Here is a 20145-nt window from a genome sequence, read left to right as displayed (position 1 = left end):
AGGAATTCAGATTATCTGATGGCAAATGTGGAGTAGGTGCATATGTAGTCTTGACTGCTTTGGTTTACGTGAAAGCTGAATTTATTAAAGGAGTGATCTCAGCCTATACCTGTCTAACAGTGCTTTGGTAAGTGTGTTTTTATATATATATATATATATATATATTTATGTATATAATTATAACAATGACATCACTTTAAATGCTAGTGTATCTTTATTAAGACTCCTGTAACTATGTTAATTTTTACAGCATTTTCTTAATGGAAGGAAATTGGGAAATGTTTTGTGATATTTTTAGCAAAGCGAGCACACACAGCAGAAATACCTTCCGAAATTACTAATGAAACTTATTCAGATCTCCATTTCATATCTTAAATCAAACATTCTTTTCTTAATTCATTTCTTAAACTACAAACAGCTGAAAATTCTAACCTTAAAATCGTTAACTATGTAAGCGACTGTGAATTTAGTAATTCTTTTCTCATCCCTCACTGACACGTTTCTTTTGCAGGGGAATCTTTCATTGAGACAATTGAAATTGTTGCAGTGAGAATGGAAATTACTTGGGATCCTTTTCTTTTAAAAGCTGTATGCAAGAACTGTGTGGTGAGTCAAACTTGGGCTAATGGTTATGTAAATGTCACTAATTTTAGATACAGGCAAGATCTGAAAGTGTTTCCTTTCAGAATTTTATTTTCTTCCCTGTCATGACTCAGTATCACTTGCTAATCTTGTTTTATTAGCCCTGTTATATATTGCTATTAAAACACTTATTTGAAGACTGCATGTGTTTTACAAGTTGAAGTTTATACATCGTGTAGATGTTTCAAATTGAGGGGGGGAAAAAAGGCTTTCTGCACTGGGGATTTCTTTTGACTCCAGAGATCTGCTACTGGCGCAGCTGCACAGGTACAAACATGATGTGGATGAATTTGAATGCAAGTTGTTACAATTCATAAATTTGCATTGCTTTACCACTTGGATGTTCAGCCTGATATACATACTGTTGAAAAGTCACCTTTTTTTTTTTCCTGCCCCTGCTGTGGATTTGAAATAATAAAGCCTACTTTTGACTAAAACTTTCTAATTTAGTTCAGCCCGAGCACTTCTCAATATTAAAGTTATCCAGTACTAAATAGCCCACAGCTTCTCTTAAAGTATCTGTGCTTCTGTGTGCCATTTACCTACGATTTGTCTCTTGAGATGCACAGCCAAAATGAGGTTGACTACTCAAAAATGGTTATCTGGCTCAAAGTTGGATAACTTATCTGTAACTGTGCACTGCTGCAGACTGTGGTGTTTGCAAAGGGCCATCCATGCTGTCACTCCCATGGATCCAATATTTACTATCTCTGGGCTGTATCTCTGAAGTTTCAGAGAGCGTAGATGCAAATCTAAAAAGCCAATCAGAAAGATCTGAGAGCATGCAACCAACAGATCTGTTTGGCATGGCATTGCTGTGTGAATGGTGAAACAGACTGCTTTTTTCTGGTTCTCCATGCAAACCCCTATACTGGCACAAGGCAGAGAGTGGGAAGCAGCAGCAGTATGAGCTTGCACTGCTTTGTTTAGCCATAAAGGCTAATGGGGATGAAAATACAATTTGAGCACTTGCAGAAACAAGACTCAAACAAGGAATGAAAGTTCCAGTTTAGTTTGATTGTCAAGAGAATGATTTTGAGTGCTTGTGAAGACCTATCCGTGTTATTTGGTTCTAAACCTTTGAAAAGAATGTCACCTTTTTTGCATGGTTCATAGTTGCCTTAAATATTAGCTATTATGTTTTCCAGAGATAAACCTGCAAGGATGCACTGTCTCCAGTGGTGAAATGGAACTCTCCTACATTTGCAGCTCTGAGGTCCTATGGATTTTGCCTGATTGAAGAAAGAAAGGTGTATTATATTCAATCCAAATGCTTATTTTTCTGCTAGTCTTAGGAACTGTGAGGGGAAGCAGATGCTTAATTCATAAATAAGGGAAATAAAAGAAAGGCCTGCTTGAAAATATCTTGAGATTAGTCGCTATTCAAGAGCGAAGACAGCTGGTGAGAGGAGCATGTCTGAAACTCCTGTGTTTGAAAGATTGGAGCTGCAAACTGGTAGGGGAAAGAGATGTGAAATTGGAAAGGTGGAAGGACTGGTAAAGGTTGGGCAATGATTTAGGGATTTGTTTGCTTCTTGAAGATGGAAGAAGCAGCAGCTTAGTATCAGGAAGGGTTCCTTCTGCTGTAAAGAGAAAGCAGGGGAAAGCAGGTCAACGTTAATATTTATTAGAATGCTTAGCACTTGAGTCAGGCTGTGACATAGTAGTTTTTGCTATGTTTTGCTATGAAATCACTGTCACTTTCATTTCTCATCCAAATCCACAGAGAAAAGGATGTCTTTATTACTGCAGTCAGCTACTTCATGAAATTTCATCCTGAAAAGGCATTTCAAAAATTACAGAGTAGGTGAGGTGCTACTGGAGATCATCTAGCCTAAGCAGAATCAGGCAGAACAGGCCTCTCAGGGCTGTATCTGATCTTAATTTGCCCCCTTGTGTTAGTCTACTACGAAGCAATCTTCGTGATCATATGGAATATTCAGTGATAGTGTGGTGTGCTGCTGAGTCAGAGAAGGTGTTTGTAGGCTGTACAAGGAAGAAGCTCAACCCTGATACAGGAATAGGTTGAAAATTCTGTAGGGAATGGACTAAAACCTACAAGCAGAAGAAACTGTGTCTTCATGTTTACATGAAATGAGAAATCCTAGGAATTTGATGTTATATTTATTTTTCTGTTTTTATTTTTGTATGGTGTACAAATTACTAGGCCATTGATTTCTGTAGTTTGTTCCTCATGTTCCTCACTTCACAGGTGGCTTTAAGCCGTCATGTCCAATGGAAACACTGGAAACACTGGATGCAGCTGATCTGCTTAAGAATTGTAAACATGAATTTAAACTTTATGTAATGTTATGTCTGCCTGTAGTCTCCTACATATTTCAAGTGGGATACCTCCAAGTGTTGGGCGCTACTGTAGTTTCTGTGTCACATTTTAAAGTAGGGATGATAGTCACTTGAAGGGATGTTTTTCTATTTTTGCTTATTTCAAGCTTTGTCTATTAGTTGTGCTACAGGGATGTGTTTCCTCATGGGATTTTCTATGGCATTTATGACTTCAGATCGCAGAGGAAGAGGTGAGTGTTGTCTGTTACCTTGTTAGCAGTTCAAGTAGAATCACTTGGTTAGCACCCTAAACAATTTATTTCCATTGGCAGTTATTTAACAGCTCTCAGGTACAGCTCTATTTTTCTGCCTCGCTTGTAACAGTCCTGTGTTAATAAACAAAATGTAACATATCTAATATTGCTCCCTTTTCTTACTGTAAAATCCGATCCTCGCATTCGAAATTTCTGAAATAAACATTAATTATAGTAACATGTATCCAGATTGAATCTTCATTCTTAAGTAGATAGTGCTGACCAACTTAGCTTCTGCTGAGATATAGGAATCGTATTGTAGCTGTAATGTTGTTTTTGTTTTTTTTTTTTTCTGTTGCTTGTAACTGCAGGAGATGCCATAAATGAACCATGGGTTCTGTGGGGTAAGCATGTGGCTCTGCATAAAGGGATCTTTTATTGGAAGCTTCAGTGCTTTGAAGTAGTTTAAAAGGCATAGTATTTGAAAATCTACCATAAATACTCTGAAATCCTACGTAGTTCTGATCTTATAACACGTAAGGCATAAATTATAGAACACAGAGTCTCATACGCACACACTTCTGATAGTTTGTTGAAATAAAGGCAAAGAAAATGCTTCAGAGATTATATTACTGGACCAGCTAGAATAGTAGACAAACAAATAAGTGTGGTACTTACAGTCCTGTGATTCTCAAGCAAGACAAATTTGGGGCTGACAGTCTTCTGTTCCCCTCAGTATTAGCCTGGCTCTGATGTTTCCATGGTGGTTTCACTGGGTGACTTTGAGTTTGATTTTTGGTAAGCTCAGCTGGCTGAATGTGCTTGTTGTGAGAGCAGCAGTGCTGGCACCAAGGAAAAGTTCCCTCCACCCTCTTAAGAATGGCAATCCAGAATCGTCCAGAACTTAAGTTTGTTTCATTGCTTAAACCAGTGTCAGGAATATTCTGGGCCTAAGTCTTCCTTTCTTGACACTCCTACTGACTTCACCTATCCGTTCCCTAAATTCTTCAAAGGAGTTTGCAGAAAATGTAGTCCAGGACTACTGTACCCGTAGGTACAGTGTGAGAGAAACATGAATAGAGGCAGTAGAAAAAAAAATTGCAGGAATAACTGCTTTCATAGTTATGTGAAAGGCCAGGAGTTTGTAGGCTTCAAGAAAAAAAGATCAGTTTGCCTTTTGTCCTCTCAGAAGTTAGTATAGCTGTCAGTATTCACTGCGTGCTTTGGTGGTAACTGGGAGGAGACTGAACAAAGAGAAGACAACTATTCAATGCTGAAGGGGCTGACAGCATCCTTTTCTACTTTTCCTTCGGCAGAAGAATATCTTTACATAAAAATAACACAAAAATGCTCACATACATGTGGATTCCTAGTGTATGGAAATGGCTGTGACACCTTTCTTACCATCAAGGTGATGTGGAAGTCTATCACTCTTGCAGTATATTATTTTCAGACATATCAATAAAAGCACTGACTTTCTATATATGCATATGAAATGAATCTTAGGACATCAGAATAAGAATGGTAGTGGCAAGCAAAGATTAAAAAAAAAAAAAAGAGCTACCGTGTTGTCATCATGCAGGTTGTTTAGGAAGTGTGCTTGTCTGACCATAGGTTGTATGGTTGGAAAAGGTTTTCTAGGCTGAAAATGTAACATCGTGTAGCCAGACAGCCCCCTGTTGGCTGTATTGTTGTGGAGGCTCCAGGAACAAATTGTGCTCAAATCAACAGCTCGTTGCACTCAAGCTGTTTTTTGAATGCACTATCTCAAGTAGCAAAAATGGGGGGGGAAAAAAGGTGTGAAACAGTTACTTGTGAATCAAGTTCTACTCCATCTGAATAAGGTAAATGTCAGAGCTCAGTTAAAGAGTGTATCCATGTGCAGTTTATTAATGGCTTTATAGAAGCCAAATTTTAGAGAGATGAGAGAAAATCTAGATGGGACTTTGTCCTTGTGATCAAAATTTAAGATTAGGCAGACAGAAGATGTGATAAAGTATGCCAATGCCTAGTGTTTAGATTACCTGCATTCTTAAGAGGAGTTAATAGATTTTAAAACTCACATTTGCCAACTGTCTGTGAACTACCAAGGTATAGATTCCAGCCTTACTTAATGATTAGGATTCTTGAAGACCTATCTATAACATCTTCTGCTATTTAACCAAGTGTAATTTTACCAGGAGGCTTGCTTTTTAGTTATTCATTTCTGCTTTTCTTCGTTTTCTTCGTTCTCTTCTTAAGTTGCTACATGTGCAACAAGCTGGTTACTTCCAGTTATTGTTTTCCTGTGTGTAAGTACATCAAAAGCCCTTTTTTTTACCCAAACAAACAAAAAAACCAACCCTAAAATACTGGAAAATTAAAGGACATGTATGAAGTATTAACAGTTCATAAAGGAAACCAAAAACCTGTCTTGTAATTGTCGCTGTATATCCGTGTTGCAATGGGATAATGGATACTAAATGTATAGATACTATATGAAAGCAGTTATTGTCTAGAACTCTATGGTGTATCCTTGCTCAAAAGGCACTCTTCGTGGTGGAAGTGGGTGAGCTGTGGAGAGTTCTCCGGACAACAGGTCACTCGAGGAAACTTGTCAAAAATAATTCTGTTTCAAAGGCACTTCTGCCCTGTGTTAAGCAACACAGATTATTTTTTTTTTTTTCTTCATTGGATGTGGATGAGGGTATAAAAGGTCATCTTCGTTTGAAGAACCGGATTTCTGGCTAAAAATTTGGAGCTATAATGGTTGTAGAGACACCAATGTGAAAGTAGCCTTCTAGGACAGAAGGCTACAGCATGATGCTGAGAACTGAAGTGCTTAAGGACTCTTTCTTTCTCTGGTATATATAATCTGGTATAACAGTGGACAGTAACAAGAGAGGGCAAGGATACATGCTGTGCTTGGAGAGGAAGAATGGGAAAGATAGACAGACCCAAAGTCACTAAGCCTTGTGAGCTGCTTAAAAATTGGCATGACCACCTAAAATCCTTCAGATCAGTGTAAGATATTGGCTGAAGCAGTTCCAGGGCCAGGGGGCTCACCTGGGAAACAGAGAACCCAGGTTTTAGGTTCTTCAGAAATCGGGGGGGGATTCAAGTTCACGTCTCCTGCTTCTGAAAAATAGTACTTGGGGAAAGTTGCCCACAGATGTTCCTCATCTTTCTTGTTAAATCAATGATATGTGCAGAAAAGCATAGAAGTCACAAAACGGTTTTGTTCAACGGTTGTTGGCAGTGTTAACTGCTAGCATTACCAGATGAAAGCAAGCTGCAGGTAGGATTTCAAAGGGTAGTGGAATTTGTTTTTCTTGGACTAACTGCAGTTCTTTGCAAGTTCCATATTCTTTACTTAAGATGTTTCCTAAGTAATAGTAAAAAAGATCATACAGTAAATACAAGTGCCCATTAAAATATACTAAAGGAATACCTTATGTTTCCGGTAGATGAACACTGAGATAGCTGAATATTTGTGAACTAGATCACAGATCTCTGTTATGCCAAAGTTCTGTTTTGAGTTGCTGGAGAGAGCACCAGTAAAGATGTCCTTAAACTGCTTTATACTCTTGGGTTTTCTACAGCTGCTGAAGAGGGGAAGTAACAGAATTAAAGAAGGGTTGCTCAGCAAACAGCAGCGATTCACCTCTTCACTAGTCTGGATTGCTTTTGTTTTCTTTTTGACAAGAAGGTTTTACATTCTCTCTCCCCCAATTAGCGTGATTGACGAGAGTCTGCTCTGGGTAAGAGATTTAAGCAACTTGCTGTGAACAGAGAAGCTACAACTCTTTCTCTTCTCAGGAGTAGTTACTTAATTTCCAAACTGTGATTAAACCATAAGACAGCCTCAAGGCTTGTGTGTAATTTATACTTCATTCAAGCAATTCTAGTAGCTTAAAATATAAAGTTTACTTGGCAAAGCTGTGATAGCACGACCCTGTTATTTTATGCTTATTCAGGCATAAAGTAAGTAGCTTTTGAAAGATACTGCCTTACTCTATGAAGGTATCATCAATCTGTTTCTTCCAAAACTACACCTTTCTCTGAGTGTTCAACTATGAGCAGCCGGCCAGTGTAGGGCAGTGGATATTTTTAAAGGTAATTGACAAATTCTTGCCTGTATCTCTACTTTTTCACTTTTATTTCAGAGTTCCTGTAAAAATAGCATCTGTTCCTGATGATTTGTAGTGTTCGTTTCTCAAGCTGCCAGTAGTCTCTTCCTTTGAGACTTCTAGGCCTAAGTGAAACTCCTCTGATTCCTCATAGAGCATGCTTTCAGGACAGGAATTTGTCACCCTCTGTACTAAAAGCAAATCATATATCTTGAACTCCTTTTAAATTTGCCTGTTCCTTCCACATCTTGGCACTACATAGACAAAACCAAAAAAAAAAAAACAACCAACAACTAACCAACCCTGAATTCTACTATATAAGAATACTTCTACTTATTCTGCTCTCTGTACGTTTGTACCCAGGCACCACGTTGAACCATTGGTACCTGTGCATCTGATGTTCTTGTACATGGGTATTGTTCTGCATCACATGTGGAAGCAACTGCTGTAAATCAGTGCATGAGCAGTGTTAATCTGTCCAGCCCTTTGTTTTCCAGACTGACAGTGACTGAACAGAGCTCTTCATTAGCCTGTGATATAGCAGGTAGTTGTTTATTATTCACTAACTTGTACTTAAGTCAGCACTTAAAGAACTGCTAAGATTGGTTTTAGAAATGGTAGCATTTGTTATTTTCTTGCTGGATGAATTGCTTTAGCCTGGGAAGAATTTCGTATCAGTACATACCTCATGAATGGGTACAACTTAATGCTTAATGTTCAGAGGCATACTGCATAATGTGGCACTGTTATTAAGGGCTGTCTACCTGGATCTTCAATGAAGGCCAAAACATCTTGCCTCAAGATGTGACAAGTGATACAGGCACCTTGTCTCTGGTTCTGGTTTGCATGAGCAGAAACACAGAAAAACAGCAGAACCTACTTGTTCTTCCCATTTTGTGGTCTAGGCTGTCAGCAAGTCTCTTAACATGCATTGGCCTTGATTAGAGGGTGACAAGGAACAGAACTTCTGCAAAATCCGTCCTAATTTTCTCTTTGCATGTAATTTGTTTGGAAGGTAAGCACAGCTCGTACCTAGGAACACTAGGCAGTTTTATGATGCAGGTTTGGAAGTATCTTGGGCGTTTCGTGAGATGTGGTCTGCAGTCTGTGAATCCATTAACAGCTGTGTTGTCAGAGCAGAAATCATCAGTGGTGATGATACTGGAATTAATTTGTATGAGCTTGAGTCACTTTTGGATTGTTCAGCTAAAAGCAAACTAATCAGTCCAGCGCTCCATTATCAAATCTGGCTCAGATCCTTAGAAATCTCTGGGCACCCATCCTTCAGTGGTGATTGAACTGTTTTCTACTCTGCTGGTACTGAGATACTTTTCTGAAAGTCTCCAGTTCCCAGTAAGATTTACCAGATATTAGAGACATTGCTAAGTGTGAACAAACTCAGTATTGTCTCAGGCCAAGTCTCACTGGTAGGAAAACAGTCTCCGAACGCAGCAACAATTGGAACTTAGAGTGACGGGGGAAGCAGGTGAACTTTTCTATCTGCTGCAGAAAGAGCTACTCTTCTGGGAAGGAGAGATCCAAGTTAAATAGGGTACTGATAATTAACTTTTGTGAATAATAATTTGAAGTGGTAAAAATGGCCACAGACATAAAATCACTCAGGTTGGAAATGACCTTAAAGATCATCAAATCCAACCGTGAAGAAATCTAAGAAGAAATTGAGATATGATGCAGTAGAGGCCATTTATATCAATAATGCTTCCAGAAATTGACATCTTAATAAAAGACAACTTCTTTGTGGGCTTTTTGCAATACAATTAGCTAGTAAATGTTTTGTGATTGGATTGGTGTAGGCAGGGTCCTTCAGAGTGTTCCTAGGTCCCCAAGAGAAAACAGTCCCCAAGCATAGACATCATAGCATAGGCTTTGCAATTGCCTGGAGCTACGTGCCTTCCAACAAAACACAAAATTTTGAGAGAAAAGGGTTAAAAAAAAAAAAAAAAAAAAGACTTGTTCCTTGAATGTAGCTGTTCACCTGCTTCTTTCATCAGCATGGCAGGGTGTCTGACGCTCAGATCTGGAACAGTGCAGAGTGTTTCAAAGTTCTACCTTTTCCTTTCAGCCATTGAAGTGGTTTTGTAGCAAGTTCATGCCAGGCGTCACAGAGAGATTGGCAGAGTCTGTTTTAGTTACTTGTTGCCTCTGTTCTTTTCTGGGTTCCATTTTTATGGGGACCACACAAGATTTTTAGTAACATCACTTCCTTTCTCATGCAAGAAAGGAAAGTGAAAGAGAAAAGAGATCCTACTTTATCTTTTAAAAACAGAGTGGGGAAAAAAGATGCTGAGTTGGTTCCAGGATGGTGTTTTCTTTGGCCTGCCCTGGATCTGAAGAGGTGTGAATACCTACACCTGAGAGAATAGACAAAATTATATTTTCAGCTGTTTTTTTTCTTTCATTTTAGTCACTAGATTAAAATGCCCTGGTTTGAGTTTTTCAGAACACTTCCACATGTTATTCACCCAGCTAAAAAGTTATGTGATCCTAGTAGCAGTAGTTACAGCCTCCTGTAGAAGGTTGGCGTGTTTGTCATCATCTGTTTCAGAAGAACAGGAATCCCGGTCTTCATATCCTGAATGTGTTGGATATGAACCCCTGAGAAATGTCGTCGTGCCCTTCACTCATCATGGCTGTGTCTTGGTGTTGTGAATAGACAAGAAGTTGGGTTTTGAACCATCCACAGAATTGAGTTTATCAAAACCGTTGCAAAGTTATCCCATAGTTTTATCTTGTTCAATTTCATGTGATGTTGGACCATTCAACTCAAACCCAAGCCTCCCTCAGAAGCACATGTCAGGCTCATAGCTAAGCACAAGGTGCTGCACGTAGGCAGAAGTGTCTTTCTACTTGGAGGTGCATTTTCCAGATGAGGTTCTGCAGAAAATACCTGAAATGAAAGATGAGCCTAGCAAGAAGCAGGTCTTTTGCCCACCCTTTTCCTTATGTGTTTGTAGAGGTTTCAGGACAGGTGAGCACAAGCAAACTTTGAATTGCATCATTGTGCTTCAGTTGATAAACTTCTTCTGAATGTTGGCAGACAACAGTGTTGGGGTGAAGGCTCTGCTTGGCTTTACCAGAGAGGAGAGAAGGATTCAGTTACATCCAGTCACAATTTCTCATTTGCATTCTTGATAGCATGGCCATTTTAATCATTAACTGTCTGCATGTTCCAGGCACCCACAATATACTGAACCATTTTCAGAAGATAGTTTTGGACAATCACAGATAGCAAACAAAGATTATATGGCTTAAGGACTTACTTGCAAATGGGGAAAATACAGTGTAAAACAATCTGTTGCAGAAGAGGATGCATTTATGATTTATGGAAAATTGATAGGGAACTTATTTTCTATTAATTCTTCCTTTAGGAATTTGCTAGTAGGGTGACTGCTTTCCACTGTGCAACTGGATTGGAAGCAAAGGCCACCAAAAGGAAATGTCCAAGTTAGCGGAAGTATCACCCCAGTGCAGCCAAGGCAGTGCTGGTATCCAGACCTTCAATGCTTGTCTGTGCAGCCACCAAAAGCCCAGCTACTGTTTCCAGATGTGAGGTATCACGAAGACTGCCTCAATGTCTGGATCCTGCAATGGCTCACTTCCTAGTGCAGGTACAGAACTAACCTCAAGAGAGATTTTGTTCTTCAGATATGCAAAACATCAGTGCAAGCTGTTCTGCATATTCACTTATTTAGCAAATTCTAAGTCCCTGTAGTCTTTTATATGTCTGTGTCCCACCCTATGTCATTCTGTGCCTTTTCCAAGTTCCTGTAGCAGCTGTCACCCACCCATTCATTCAGTCTTCTGCTTTTCTTTATCTGTCGGTGTTGGAACTTCTGATGGTTTGGCTAATTCTCCTTTCAATGCAGTAGAATCATAGAATAATTTTGTTTAGAAAAGGGCTCTAAAGTCATTAAGTCCTACCATTAACTTAGTACTGCCAACCCTACCACTACACTGTGTAGACTTCCTAAGCACCGCCAGAAAGTGGGTTCCACAAAGGTACTGAGTCCCTCCAGCCCTATGTTTGTTCTCTTTTATCTCCCCTGTAATAGGAAAGTAAGTTGGATTTGCTCTCTTTAGTCTCTATCCACTCACAGAGCATGCTCTCTTCCTCTACTCTGCCAGTGATCAGTCCTAGGAGCAAGCTGGAGGGCTTATAATGAGATGCAGACTGAAGAAGGATCAACACGTGTTGTGTCTGTTGCTGAATCACTGAATTGTAGGGATTGGAAAGGAACTCTGGAGATCATCTAGTCTATGGCATGCCTGCCAATTACTTTTATCACAGTTATCACGAAACATAGAGCAGTCATTTCAGAAGGCCCTCAATGAGATCTGCAGACTGCCTTTGAAATTCAAAGAAAATTGAGTTCCTAACACGAAAATATGTGTAAAACTCCAGATGTGATGTTTCCAATCCATTGCCTTTTTTTCAGCCTAGAATGAGGATGGAACAATGCTGCAACATTTAATTCTCAATTTCTGCAAGCACTCAGCTGGCTGTTGTTGCAGTAACTTGCTTAGAAAGCAAAGCATTAAATTCATTCTGCAAAGCAGATTTGTAGACATTACTGTTTCCAACCTTTAGGGCGACATTCATCATCTTTCTAACCAGAAAGAAGCCACCAATTACTGAGCCACTGCGTTAGAATGGAAATGGAGTAAGAATTCTTGGGGAAATTTACACGTCAGATCACTCTTAGAGATAAAACTTCAGGGGGTTATTTCAGCAGCAACTACACTACGGTCTAGAACGCCAACGTTCCCTCTCTTTTAACAGAAGTCAGATTTATTTTGATTTGACATGATGACTGGTGATTTACATCCCACCCACCCATCTGAGAGTACTCTGAGCTCCAGGCATATCTCCAGCCATTTCCAGACTATTCAAATCACGGTTGGTCCATCCATTCGCTAGTCACAACAAGGCCTTCTGTGAGTAATTATGGCCTGACTGCAGCAGGAGATGCAGCTTCAAAGAGTGGGAATCTTCAGATGCGCTAGCAGTTCCCTTGGTTCCCAGTTCTTTATTTATGTGGCTTACATTGAGCTGACAGATTTAACTGGGCCGTTGAAGATATGGTCAAAGCAGTGGAGTCACTCCCTTCCCTTTTATTGTTTTCTGAAGACATAACAGGCATACGCATCTGTCAGTAGAGAGGAAGTTCTCCGTCGCAGGGCTTGCTTTGGGCTTTTACATGCTGTTTCAGTAGCATCTGGGAATAGATCAATATAATATTTGGTAGGGAGTTGTATTTCCTCGTGATGCACTGTAAATCTTTTATTGTAGATACTCCCACTGTTTATTGTTGAAAATCAATAAAAATAAACCTTGTAAAGTTAAAGCCTGGCAAAGGTTCAGCACAAATCACAGGGAAGGAATAAGAAGCAGTGAGTCTCCCTCCTCCTCTTGGATGGTTCCCAGCTTGTTTCCCAGTGAATATTCAATAACGCTTTCCAGCAATGTAGGAACAGATTTTTATTTTTTTCCTAATTATTCATAGTTATGCACTTGAATTGCTGTGATCTCAAACAGGACTGACTTCTTATCCACTTTGGCTACTTTCTGGCACTGAATTCAGCTGTGGATCAGAACTGCATCCCACCCAGACTATGGGTTGGATATACCTTAGTTTTATCCCTTCCCAAAACAAAGACACTTCAGCCTTGCAAAGCTCAGATTAAGTGAGTTATTTCTGAGCATTACAATTGAAAATGAGCCAAACAAGGTAAAAACTGGGAAGATAAAAGACCTTCCAAGTGCTGAAAAAATAAATATAGGTAAAATCCGATTATAAAAGAGGGGGAAAATATTAACATAAGAAATACAAGATGATCTCAGGTGATGACAAGTGGTCTCAAATTGCACCAGAGGAGGCTTAAATCGGATATCAGGAAAGATTTCTTCACAAAAGAGTGTTCAAGCACTGGAACATCTTCCCCAGAGAGGAAGATGTCCAAGACACGTGAACGTGGCACTGAGAGAGACAGTGTAGTGATGGAACTTGGTAGGTCAGGCTGATGGTTGGACCTGGGGATCTTGAAGGTCTTTTCCAACCTCAATGATTCTGTGTTTCTTTCTGAATTATCCACTTTTTACAAATGAATCATAGAAACATAGATTGGCCTGTGTTGAAAAAGGACCACAATGATCATTGAGTTTCAATCCCCCTGCTATGTGCAGGGTCGTCAACACCAGACCAGGCTGCCCAGAGCCACATCCAGCCTGGCCTTGAATGCCTCCAGGGATGGGGCATCCACAACCTCCTTGGGCAACCTGTTCCAAAGCATCAAGTGAATGAAAGTAAATGAAGCATCGAGCCACTATCATCCCTTTTTAGAAAATCTAATTCTGCTACGTAAACTTGAGTACCTGCCGGACAGAATGGCAGCATTATCTTACAGCTTCATTTCCTTTCCCTCCAGCAGCGCCACTGCTCTGGGATTCTACTTGTGCGTTATAAAGCAGAGGAGAATTCACTGCACATCCAGAAGTAGGCTGGGTTTCTGGGACAGTCTGCAAATTTTTTCTGAATGCAATGAAGAATAAAAAGGCAACCGTAAGTGGACTTAAATTAGCAAATTTTCTACGTTCTTGACAAAGAAGTTCTCTTGAGAAAGTGGCCAATGAGTTGAAGAAATAGAATGTCAGTGATCACAAATTCCAAGTTAACTGGAAAAAAATTCTAAGCGTTTCAAAAACTTCTATTTAATCAAAAATAGAGGTAGCTGTGAGCAATCAGAGCCCCTAGTTGTCCTGTATGAAAAAAACATGACCAAATCTTCTCCACCACACTTCTAGTCCAGCAGAGATTGTATTGGGAGATGCCATACCTTGTGGACCTGCCAAGATGTGTGTGAAATTAGTCAGTTTAACATGTCATCTGGTTTTGACCAAAAGGCTTGAAAATCACCCAGACTTGTGGTTAATTGGCTCTGATCAGCCAAATTCACTTCTCCCTCTGCAACTACTACCTGCTGGGGAAATGCACCAGCGTGAAAGGCTCTGCTGCTGATGCACTTGTTGGATAATTGCCATACACACATGTGCTCTCATACTTCCTAAAGCAACTATAAAGAAAAGAAGAAAAAGAAGGGAAGGGGAGGGGGAGAGGAGAGAAGAGGAGAGGAGAGGAGAGGAGAGGAGAGGAGAGGAGAGGAGAGGAGAGGAGAGGAGAGGAGAGGAGAGGAGAGGAGAGGAGAGGAGAGGAGAGGAAACAGGTGCAAAAATGACACATCTCAGTTCATTGCTAAGAATAAATTACAGAAAAGCTTTGGAATCTTGGTTTACTAATTTTCATATGCACAGGTTCTTGGTACATGGCCCTAACAGGTCAAGATAAAGTATTTATGGTTCTTTACAGGACAGGAACTTTCACTGGGGTGTTCTTCCACAGCCAAAATATTAGGTACGTAAGATGGTGTTTGTGCTGGATAAAAGTTAACCCATGAGGGTGATCTTTCCCCTCTACTCAGCACTGCTGAGGCCACACCTGGAGCACGGGGTTCAGCTCTGCATCCCCAGTACAAGACAAGTACTAGACATGGAAGAGAGAGTCCAACAGAGGGGCACAAAGTTGATGATGGGACACAAAAACTTCTATGAGGAGAGGCTGAGAGAGTTGGGACTGCTCAGCTGCAGGGGGCTCAGGGATCTCATCAATGTCCATAAATACCTGAGGGAGAGTGCCAGAGGCCACAGCCAGGCTCTGTCAGTGGTGCCCAGTGCCAGGACCGGAGGCCATGGGCACAAACTGGAGCACAGAAGGTTCCCTCTGAACACCAGGAGACCTTCTATGCTGTGCAGTGACGGAGCACTGGCACAGGCTGCCCAGAGGCTGTGGGGTCTCCTTGGGGATCTCCCAGAGCTGCTGGGACGTGGCCCTGGGCACCCTGCTCTGGGACAGGGGATGGAGAAGAGGGACCCAGGGAGCCCAGCCAGCCTCAGCCGTGCTGCAATGTGTGAAATGGTTGTATCAAATTTTCATTTTGCCAAAACCACAGAGTATGAGTAATGATGTAGGTTAAAACACATATATTTCTTTTTCCTTATTTTAAAAGAGTTCTCAATGTTCAAAATGGCTGTTACAGCACTGAAAATAAACTCTGCTTCTGCAGTAGGTGAAATAGCCTAATTTTATTAGTAGAAAGTCTAATGAAAGGCCTGTGCTCAAAGCATTAACATATTGGTTGACATTATTGACAAAAAAATAGAGTTTGAAGCGAAAGCATACAGGTTGACGTTCCATAATATTTACTACATGTATGTAGCCTGTAAGCAACTTAGGAGATGTCGTCCCATAATCACATTATTTTATCCCTGGAAAGCTCCAAAACACCTGGATCAAGCTAAAATGCTTTATGGTAGCATAGAGAACATAAACATCTGATAGCAGCACCAGAATGATCCGTTTCATTGCAAACCCTACAAACATGAAACAGAAGACTGATCCCCACGGCCCATCACCATTCCTAAGTGCTGTAAAGAAATTCACACTTCAAAGCTAAAGGAAAGCCAGATCTAATTAATCAGGCAGGCCGACGTAGCATTGGAAAGATGATGTTTTCTCAACAAGAAATAAAATCAGATACAAATAATGAATCCTTGACACTGCCATGATTTGCCTGTCAGGCAGGACAAAAGGTTCTTCATCTATAAAGCCTCATTAACTCTCCCATCTCTCCCATACCTGAGATAATTCTGGCACTTTTACAAACCATTGTACAGGGTTAACATTCCCAAAGCGACCTCTGCCAAGCCTCCTTCCTAAATACCTTTTCATTTAACAAGCACTAAGAAATGCCTTGTACTATTTTGTTTAAAATTTCACCAATTCTTCCATCTGAAGGACTGTTCATCACATTATTGTTCTTACAGTCAAGGCTCCAAGAACTGACTCTTTGTTCGTGTCACAAGTATTTTCTGAGGACCTTTATCATTTAATTCTCAGCACTAATGAGCAGCTCAGTGTCTTCAGAGTGTGGGGAGAGGACAGAGGAGTATTTTGCAAGAGACAGTGACACATTATTATTTCATGAACGTCAGCAGTGGCTTCACAAAGCCATGCTCTCGTGTCTCCAGGCCCACAGCAACATAACTTGTGACCTTGCCATCACAGGAATTGGTGTGTGTTTCCAAAGCAGAAACAACCTCCAGTCTTTCAGGTTGACATTCCTCTTCCAGCCACTTCTCCACACTGCTTCAGTGAGAGTTGTCAAATTGTTACTCCTTTGCATGTGATCATATTTGAAGAGCACAGAACATAGGAATAATTTTCTAGAAGGGGTGACTGATTCTCTGTGAGTCACAGAAGTTTTAGCCACAGAGAAAAACAAAAACTGCCCTTGAAAGTACTGCAATCTGGTCCACAAAAACAGCATTGAATCTGTGGTTCTTTTATTTAGAATTAAAGAGGGTGGAGCAGGGAAAGGCAGGAAAGCATTTTTTTTTCCGCCTCCTTTTTTAACAAGTTTGTTTGTTACTTCCCTCAATAGCTGCAGTTTCAAAGGAGCAAACAAACAAACAAACAAAAAAAAAGCCACTGGTGCTGGCAACACCTCTTCCACCTTCACAGGAGTATAGGAAAATGCTTTATTTCCCCTTCTGCACTCGGCTTCTCCTTGCCTGCACCGTCCCAGAGCTCTCTGGGTGTTGGTTTGCAGCAATGCTAAGGCTTGCAGGCCTCTGTGTCCTTTCAAAACTGTAGCATTCCACTTTTTCATCACTGGAAACTGTCCTGGTGCTTATGAGGCGAAATCCATCTTTGAGCAACGTGTCCATCAGCAGGCCTAGCACGTTAGTACCATTTATCAGCATTCTGTTGTCAGGTTTTATGGAAACATATCTGAAATAAGAAAAAAAAGCAGTTACAGAACACTTCTAATACTTTTCTTGAAGGATGTAATCAAACAACAAGAATAATAGAACAAAATCAAGTGCTTGGATGGAGCATGCCAGCAGTTGGCTGCACAGACCTACAGCCAACATGCTGGATCTCTTCCCCCCTTTGAGGACAACTTCACTCCTTCCCTCTTTGTAAGACCAGCATTCCTCAGACTGAGGAATAAGCCCTTTTCCTTCACCCCCCCAACAAAATTTACTTAAACCAGCAGAGAAAACCCTGAATTCATTCAGTGCAAGAGAGGTGGACGGCATGCTCTGTGTAATCCGTGACAACTTCCCAGGTAAGAGATGATGGAAAGGACAGCAAGGCAAGGCACATCCCAACAGCACCACTTCCCACTACACAGGATCTCTCTAGAAACAGTGACATTTATTGCAGTCACCCCGTACAGCAGCTCTGGTGGTAACAAGTAAGTAAATCATTTTCACATCACCTCAAGATTTTACTTGGTATCAAGTACAGTGTAAGAATCTATCCAGTTGAAGGAACAGAAGTCAGATAAAAGTACTGTTACAAAATACATAAGCTGAAGAGTGAAATTGCTCCACAGTTCACAGGGAAATACACCAAACATTTACAGAAAGCACACAAAAAAGATGCCAGCACAAAGACCAAGTCAAGAGAAATTCAGCAGGCTACAGTGCCAAAGCTGGCTTGTTTCAGGGGGGTTCAGCATCAGGGGATGCTCTTCTACTGATATGCAAAGGGAAAGTCCTACCAAGCCGGAATTAAAAAAGGGAAGAATCAGGAATATTCCACTTAAGCAGCCATAACGTGCTCAGCCAACTGTCAGTCCAGTAAAATAATTAAAAATAGATAAAATTGAGGTTTGCCATATAAATAGATGTCGCTTCACAAATGCAAAGTAGTTCTCTCTCTCCTGAGCTTGCTTAGCTGAAGAGAGCTAAAAGGAAGATAGGCTCTATTGATTTTTTTTAAGACACAATCAAAGGACTGCTGTGTTAATTCAAATATTCAGAGAGAATAACCCTTTTGGAACTATTTCAATGAAATTTCCATGAAGTTCCAGATGTTCTAGCTGCCACAGAGGACAAATGAGGTTACATTTTCTTATACAGTAAGAATGTGTCCCCATACAATAGAGACATCCAGCAAGAGCTTGTTTTAAAAATATAAGTTGCTATTGGAATATGATACTGCTATCACAAAAATCATTGATTTATAGCAATCTTAATTAAACAAACTTCGCTGTGAGAAAACCCACTGTGTAACCCATAGTTAATAAAATAACCCTTCTTCCTGGAATAAAAAGGCTCTACAAAAGCTCTCCAGTCCCTGAACTGCCATCTCAGTTCCTCTGTTGTTTTTGACCCTGTTTAGCCACCCTTTTTTTCTTCTTTTCAATATGAAAGTCTACAGGCCCGTAAGCTAGTGGATTTTAGCCTTCTGTACCTCACTACTTATTTATTTTGCTTTCTTTGCCTCATTTCATTCCATTTTTCGAGTTTTCTACGAGGTCACTGATGCTATGAAATTCTAAAGTCTTGCAGAGAGAGCAAAGAAAAGAGACCCAACCAAACACAAAAACGAACATCAAGAACAGTATTTCAGTCAGGAACATTTTGAAGAACAACATGACAGAAATCAAACAGGGTTATTTCAGAGCTGGAAAACCTAACATTAAGCTAGCAGAAAGAAAGAACTTTTTTTTTTTTCTCTGACTATTGTCCAACAGTTTCTTCACAATGAGCTTGCTAAGTGTGCAGAGTGTATTCAATGAAGTAGAAGCCAGGAAGGTGTTTCTATCATGAGAAGTCACATTCTGGAGAGTACCTGGCCACAATCCGGTCACCAGCAGAGCAGTCGGTTCCACACTGAAAAACCATGTCGTGATGAGAAGGTCTTTCCAAAGGAAGTGGAATTAGTGGTTTCTGAGAAAGAAAAGGACTGCTCCAGGCCTGCCCTGGCAGCTGCCCCGTGAGCACAGTGATCTGCTCAGCCAGCGTCTCCACGGTGCTACTGCAGGAACCGAAGATCCGGAAAAAGGCCTGCATTTCCTGGGGGGAAAAACGCACCTCCAAGATCTCCAGCCTCGGCTTCAGGAGGTGCTCCTGGCCCAGGAGCTCAGCCAGAGGGTACAGCTCATAGAATTCCGCTTCTCTGCGCAGCCTCTGGAAGTCTGAAAAATCAGCAGGCAGAGAGACCTGAAGAGTCCTCAAGAAGTCCATGATGTAACTGAACAAACCGGCATCTCTGTCCACAAAAAACTCTCCGTTCACCAGTTTAAACTCCGGGTCGTCACCACCCAACATGCGTGCTAACCTGGACTCGGAGAACTGCAGCAAGGTGCAGGGCCGGGTTACAAATCTCACACCTCCCACACTCAGAGCAACCACCTCTCGACCGCTCATCACTACCTCAGCTCCGCTCTGTATGTCTGTGACTTGATCTCTGCTAACCCACAGGCCATCTGGAGCGACGTGTGGGGCAGCAGCAGCACTCCAAGGTAACAAAGATGTAAATACAATACTTTTGTTTGCAGGGTTTGGTTGCTTGGAAACTTCGGTTCTTGGAATTGAAGCTTGCAAGGACTACTGGAAGACAGCAAACTGATCATCACAACACATTAAATCACGATAGAGGCCAAGGAATATCCCTGAAGTATGGCACCCATTTATTTTGTTTCCTGGAAACGTGGACAGAATGCTTTTATTCTATATATTGCTGTTCATAGGACTACCGTAAGAAAAAGGGAGGTGTACTTCAGGCTGCATATTTCAGGATCATATGCTCTTAAAGGGGGGCACTTCAGCAAACTCAAGCTTACATTTCACTTAAAGCCACTGTTACCCTACAAGCAAGCCAATACACCCAGAAAACTCAATTCCCAGTACCATTAAAAGATCATATCTATGTCTTCAATGTTAAACACCAATAATATCCTTATTCCCAAGGCCTTACACACCATTC

The 20145-nt window shown here is 40.8% G+C and overlaps 2 protein-coding genes across 3 annotated transcripts in view; one reads left to right on the top strand and one right to left on the bottom strand.

Annotated features, from left to right (window-relative positions):
* The window catches only part of LOC104917495 (uncharacterized), a 71537-nt gene extending 70753 nt beyond the window's left edge, over nucleotides 1-784 (top strand). For both annotated transcript variants that reach the window (XM_085215912.1, XM_085215911.1), the window contains one exon: nucleotides 512-784. The gene's annotated coding sequence lies outside the window, so the exon portion shown is untranslated. The remainder of the gene's footprint in view (nucleotides 1-511) is intronic.
* A 14635-nt stretch (nucleotides 785-15419) lies between these two features.
* Nucleotides 15420-19667, bottom strand: KCNRG (potassium channel regulator). The gene is made up of 2 exons (XM_003203366.5): nucleotides 19009-19667; nucleotides 15420-17154 (listed from the first exon to the last, which is right to left on the bottom strand). Exons 1-2 carry the CDS (start codon nucleotides 19584-19586, stop codon nucleotides 16902-16904), a joined length of 831 nt encoding a protein of 276 aa, XP_003203414.3. The 5' UTR covers nucleotides 19587-19667; the 3' UTR covers nucleotides 15420-16901.
* Nucleotides 19668-20145: the final 478 nt, after the last annotated feature.

Source organism: Meleagris gallopavo, chromosome 1 (assembly GCF_905368555.1).
Source record: "Meleagris gallopavo chromosome 1, MGAL_WU_HG_1.1, whole genome shotgun sequence".
Taxonomy (NCBI): domain Eukaryota; kingdom Metazoa; phylum Chordata; class Aves; order Galliformes; family Phasianidae; genus Meleagris; species Meleagris gallopavo.
This window is presented reverse-complemented; position numbering and strand designations above follow the sequence as displayed.